The sequence below is a fragment of the Stegastes partitus genome, unplaced genomic scaffold (assembly GCF_000690725.1).
Source record: "Stegastes partitus isolate 25-593 unplaced genomic scaffold, Stegastes_partitus-1.0.2 Scaffold783, whole genome shotgun sequence".
In the NCBI taxonomy this organism is placed as follows: domain Eukaryota; kingdom Metazoa; phylum Chordata; class Actinopteri; family Pomacentridae; genus Stegastes; species Stegastes partitus.
The window spans coordinates 1-5638 of record NW_007578514.1 but is presented as its reverse complement, the minus strand read 5'-3'; the positions used below and the strand labels follow the sequence as shown (position 1 = coordinate 5638).

The following is a 5638-nucleotide window of genomic DNA, read 5'->3' as shown; positions in this document are numbered from 1 at the left end:
GGGCAGCTCACCTGTACGGGGCAGCTCACCTGTACGGAGCAGCTCACCTGTACGGGCAGCGGGCAGCTCACCTGTACGGGCAGCGGGCAGCTCACCTGTACACTGAAGAAACTACAAGTTCTGCTAAATGAAACCCGACTGAACCCAACCAACCACTGATGTCAGGAGCAAAACGTTCTGAATGACACTCCTCCAGAATAAAACAGGAGAATTTATTATTAACACGCTGGAATAAAAGTTATCAAACTGTTTTCTGTTGACTTTTGTCACCTGCTGTGATGTCACTAATTCACCTGCTGTGATGTCATCAGGTTGAAGCAGCATTCGGAGGCTGATAGGCGGAGCCCCGAAGGCGAGAGGCGGAGCCCCAGCGAGGAGGAAGCAGACGACAAACTGTCATCAGCGGAGATCCACAACCCCGAAGACTACAAGGAGATCTTCCAGCCGAAGAACGCCATCTGTAGGTGGACCGCCGTCATTGCACCTCACCGTCAGAACGTGTGGTTAGAGATCCACAGCTGGTTTTTATACGTTTACATCAGCTCCGCTCTGAAAACGACAGATTCACTGATAAGTGGAATTAGTCAGCGACGGCTCAAATGTACTGATGTTCAGTAAACGCCTCGCAGTCATCAGTAGACACTGCAGTTTCCAGATGTTCCCTGAACGCCTCACTAGTCTCCATCAGGTCCTGCAGCAGCTCAGAGACCAAACATTAGTCAAGTAAGGAGTTCTGAATCACATTTACCTGGAACCAGGTGAGTTTCTCCACCTGGACACCATCAGGTGACCAATAGCAGTGTTTAGTCCTGAGCTGCTTGTTTTGGACCTGCTGCTGCATCTTGATGGCGTGTTGAGGGACGTGATGGTCGTCTCTGTTCTGCTTCCTGTTTCTCTCTTTGACTGTTGATGTGAGTCTGAACTGCTCGGTACCGACTCAGTTCTGGTGTCTTCCAGCTCGTACTCCTCCCAGGTTATCAGAACCTTTCCCTGCTCCTCCAGAGGACGGTGAGTAAAGACACCATCGGTCAAACTTTTGTCTTTATTGTCTCCTTCGTCTGACTGATCGGTTTCATCTGGAGTCAGCTGGCTGATGGTCTCTCCCTCTGCAGACACCGTTCTGGCCATCGGCCGACAGCTGAAGGACCTGGTGTCTCCCTTTCCTGACAAAGTGCAGGTCAGTGAACGCAGCAGCTTCAGTCTGTTGTTCTACTTCGTATAAGACTGAAAGAGACACAATGACACACAGTTAGGTTGTGTGTCCATCAGAGGCTCTGTCTGGAAAGGTCCAGAGCTGAAACATCTCAGCAGGAGACGCAGCGGTGCTTCTTTAAGATTGTATTGTGTCTCTTTGTGGTGGTTTTGTGTCTCTTTGTGGTCAGTTGGTGGTTGTGACTACTAGTTGTGTGTCTGCAGCTCACATCAGTGTGTCAGTAGCAGATGTTTGTAACCGTCTTCAGCAGCAGAGTTTGCTTTGATCGTGGACGTTGTGTTTCAGGCTCCTCAGCCCGTCACCTCCACTCCGGTCCAGAGGGTGGAGCCCACCGTGGTGTCCAACGTGAAGCGGCCCTCGGTGGTGGGACCGCCCTCCTCCAGCCAGAACCCCCCCCAGCCTGCCGCCATCACGGCCAAACAGAAGCCCCAACCCAAGATCATCCCGAGCACCAGGAACGAGCCCATCGGCCTCAACGTGGCCGACTTCCTGCCTGTGAGTGGGTCTCTGCGGTTCTGCTGTCGAGATGCTTCTGTTGGTTCTGTTCTGCTTGACACCCTGTTTGGTTTCAGGTGTCCCCCAACCACAGACCTGGAGCTCTGAGCGACGACGAGGCTCAGTCCCAGATCAAGAAGGGCCACGACACCATGTGTGTGATGCTGAGCAGCCGACACAAGAACCTGCAGACGGTCCGAGCCGTGTGGGTCCGAGAGGACATCAAGGTGAGGCTCACTCCCCTCTGAGCTGCAGTTCTCACCTGGACCCAGTTGGTGGCAGCGAAGGCCTCCTCACAGCCTCACACTGTGTAAATGTTGTGTTCAGTGTTCTTACAAAACAAGTAGATCTTCAAACATCTCGAGGGCTTTCTGAATATGTTGCTGTGAGACAGAAGCTGCAGAAATCATGGATCATCTGTCCAGACGGATCAAAGAGTAGCTGGATCAGACGGGTCCAGGTCTTGGTGTCGTGTCCTGTATGCTTCAGTCTGTCTGTGTAGAGCTGAGCGTTGAGACTTTCCAACACTGAACGTTAGTCGTCAGGTTAGAGTCACAGCAACTCATCAGCTCCTGTTCAGTGATCAGTACCCGGTCCAGGTCCTGCTGCTGAGACCCGACAGAACTGTGACACAGATGTTGACAGTTCACGTGGTGACTGGATGGTGTTTGTGTGCAGAGTGCTCTGGACGCTGCAGTGTCCATGAACGACCTGTCCATCGTGGTGGACATCCTGAACATCATCAACCTGCAGCCGTGAGTCTCTCTCTCACACACACACACACACACACACACACACACACACACACACACACACACACAGCGTTAACCCAGCAGGAGGAGCAGTGTGACTCCAGCAGGTCCAGTCAGTCCACCAGGTTCTACATGTGGCATGATGAGTGTCTGTGCTGCTGTTTCAGCTCTCTATGGAAGCTGGACCTGTGTACGACCATCCTGCCTCAGATCGACAAGCTGCTGCAGAGCAAATACGAGAGGTGGGTCTGTCCGTCTGCACCTTACTAAGATCTGAGTCCGTTACTGTCAGCTAGAGGACAGAACCTGAATAACAGAGTGAAGGAGTCAGTGGGCAAAGGAAGGACTGAAGGTACCAGAGAAGCTCAGGGACCAGAGATGGACCCGCCGTAGTTCAGCTCCTGCTTCTTTTCAGCTTTACTTCTGTTTGTGTATAAACTGTCCAGCAGCCAATCAGCATCCTGCTCCTTGTTTCCGTAGCTACATGCAGACCGGCTGCACGTCCGTGAAGCTCATTATGAAGCACTTCTGGATGCTGATCTCAGACACGCTGAAGGCGACGCCGTCCGTCGGAGTCGACATCACGCGAGAGGAGCGGTGAGTCACAGGAACCGGTCCGTTCCTCCAGACAGCTGGTCAGAACCACCGGGTCCATAGAACAGAAGCAACACAGCTGCAGCACTGAAAGCAGGCGTTCTTCTGACTGCATCACAGGTTTGGTTCTGATCACTGACATTCATCCGTCCTGAAACTCAGCAGCTAGAAGTGATGTGATGGAACATCTGCACGACTTTCCCCCATATTTCCTCATTTTTCTCACAAATTGTCCAAAGTTTATCCAAAGTTTGTACAAAATGACAGAACTGATGTCAAATGGCCAAAAAATCTACAATGAGTTGAGAATTGTCCAAAATGTCAAAACCTGTTTCAGAATAACCGAAAACTTTTCAATTTTACTGAAACGTTGCCACCAAAGGACTTAATTCTGTCTGAAGTGATTCGTTCAATGTCTAAATAGTCAAACTTGAACTTTTGGACCAATTTCCACGAGTTGACCGTCAGACTTTAATGAGCAGTTTCTCATTAAAGATCCAGGAGTGCTTTAGTTGCAGAGTTTCAGACGGTTGGATTCAAACATGGACCAGATAAATGTGGAGATGAAGACGAGCATTTAAAACCATCCATGTAGAAACCTGTTTGTTGTAGAGCTGCAGGACGTTTCAGGTTTAGCTCCATGTTCACGGTTTGCTCTCGTTCCTCTGAATCTCTGTGAAGGAGCCGAGTGTTAACGTCACTGCAGAGCTTCACTTATGGAGGTACAGCTGTGACCAGAGGAGCCGTTGGAGGTTTTTAGTTTGTCCTGCAGGAGACCAGAGGCTCCAGCAGGACAGAAGCTGGTCTCCTCACCACCTTCAGACCTGGAACAGGACCGGCTCTTTCAACACTCTGCAGACAAGCTGGTGTTGTTCAGCTCCTCCTGGACCATTAGAACCCGTGTACTGGTGCTTCTACTGCAGTAAAGAGTCGCAGCAGCAGCAGCTTTGAGCTGTGAGGACGTAAAGAGACAGTTTTATACTCAAACATACTTTAGCTTTAGCTGCTGGAGCCTCTGATGAGCTTCATGTGAAGGACGAGGCTGGAGGTGGAGGTTAGTGTAGAAGTCCTTCAACAAGCTGGACTCACTGAGCTTCTACACAAATCACTCAAACTTCTGACTACGTCAGTTAGAAACGGCCCCTAAAATACCAGAATGTGTCCCAAATGGACCTGGTACCGTGCTGCTCTCTCAGGTCCGTTCCTGATGTTCTGGTCGGGCTGTGATGATGTTTCTTCTCTTGCAGACACCAGAAGTGCAGGATGTGCTGCAAGCAGCTGAAGAACCTGAGCAACATCGTGAAGAACAAGGCGGCGCAGGTGGGTCGCCACGGCAGCGCCTTCAGAGAGCTGCAGCTGCTGATGGCGCCGCTGGACGACTCGCTCTGAGAGGTCCAGACGTTGTTCTGCAGCGACGGAGCCTCCAGGAGAAGAAACGCTCATGAAGATGTTGATCTGCTTCCAGCTCAGAGGAAATCCTTGGTCTCCCTCAGAATCAGAGGAGAAGACGGAGAGTCCGGTCTCCACCCGTTGATCCACCTGCTCCACTAGACGGACAGAACCAGCAGAAGAATCCTGCTGAGTGCCGTCAGACCAGATTCGGCTCAGAAACCTTTGGTTCTGGGTGGAGAGTCTGAGATCGGCTTCACTTCTGTTTCCTGTCGAACACAAAAGACAATCAAACGTTTCTCAGCTGCTGTCTGAGCTGCTGCACAGAACGAACGAACCAAGAGCATCCCGACCCAACTCAGGTCTGTCCAGCATGAGACAGAACCCAGCAGCAGCCATTGTTCTGTTCGTGTGAGACAGAACCCAGCAGCAGCCATTGTTCTGTTCGTGTGAGACAGAACCCAGCGGTTCTGTTGGGTTAAATAACAGCCTTACTCTGATCGCGGCTCCTGATGTGAATATTTTCTGGTTCCTTTTCTCCTCTCTGACTGTAAACCGATGATCTTTGGACAAGACTTTTGTTGCTTCAGGAAACACTGACCGACATCATTCACAGTTTTCTGCCATTTAATGACCAAACAGCTGATTGGTTCGTCCAGATGTTCATCACCAGCTGCAGCCCGACTACAGATGTTCACATTCAGCTTCACGCCTGAGTTTCTGAGCGACGTCACACTGATCTGTTTGCAGCTGCTGTTGGATGGACACTTTTTCTGCTTTGTATGCTAAGCTAAGCTAAGTTGCTGGTGTAGCTTTGAATCAGACATAAATAATGGTAAATATATTTTCCCCACCGCTGACGCTGCAGACGGATTCAGTCTGGAGGCTCTCAGGCTGGATGGACTCTTTGTGATTCATATGAACTCATGTTTCAGTCGATGGTGTCGAGCTCTGAGGAGGAAACCAGACAAACACTAAACTTTGACACTTTCTGACGTGCACAAGTTTTCACTTTTCTACTATTCACTCATATTCAGTGTTTAAATGTACAGTTATTACTGTTTATTTAAATAAAGAGCTAAATGATGTCTGGAGTCTTTGTTTAAAGCAGCCAATGGAAGAAGAGTCAGACAATGAAATGGTCGGTCCGACGTTTACGACATACTATACTATAGTGGGAAAAGTGTCCTGAACA

The 5638-nt window shown here is 50.1% G+C and overlaps 1 protein-coding gene across 1 annotated transcript in view; it reads left to right on the top strand.

Moving 5' to 3' along the window:
- Positions 1-5531, top strand: part of katnb1 (katanin p80 (WD repeat containing) subunit B 1) — a 13871-nt gene extending 8340 nt beyond the window's left edge. Inside the window, exons 11-19 of the mRNA XM_008292078.1 lie at positions 312-460; positions 958-1008; positions 1113-1177; positions 1499-1708; positions 1786-1935; positions 2387-2463; positions 2628-2702; positions 2941-3057; positions 4302-5531. Of these exons, the coding sequence (XP_008290300.1) occupies positions 312-460; positions 958-1008; positions 1113-1177; positions 1499-1708; positions 1786-1935; positions 2387-2463; positions 2628-2702; positions 2941-3057; positions 4302-4443 (1036 nt within the window). The 3' untranslated portion in view covers positions 4444-5531. The remainder of the gene's footprint in view (positions 1-311; positions 461-957; positions 1009-1112; positions 1178-1498; positions 1709-1785; positions 1936-2386; positions 2464-2627; positions 2703-2940; positions 3058-4301) is intronic.
- Positions 5532-5638: the final 107 nt, after the last annotated feature.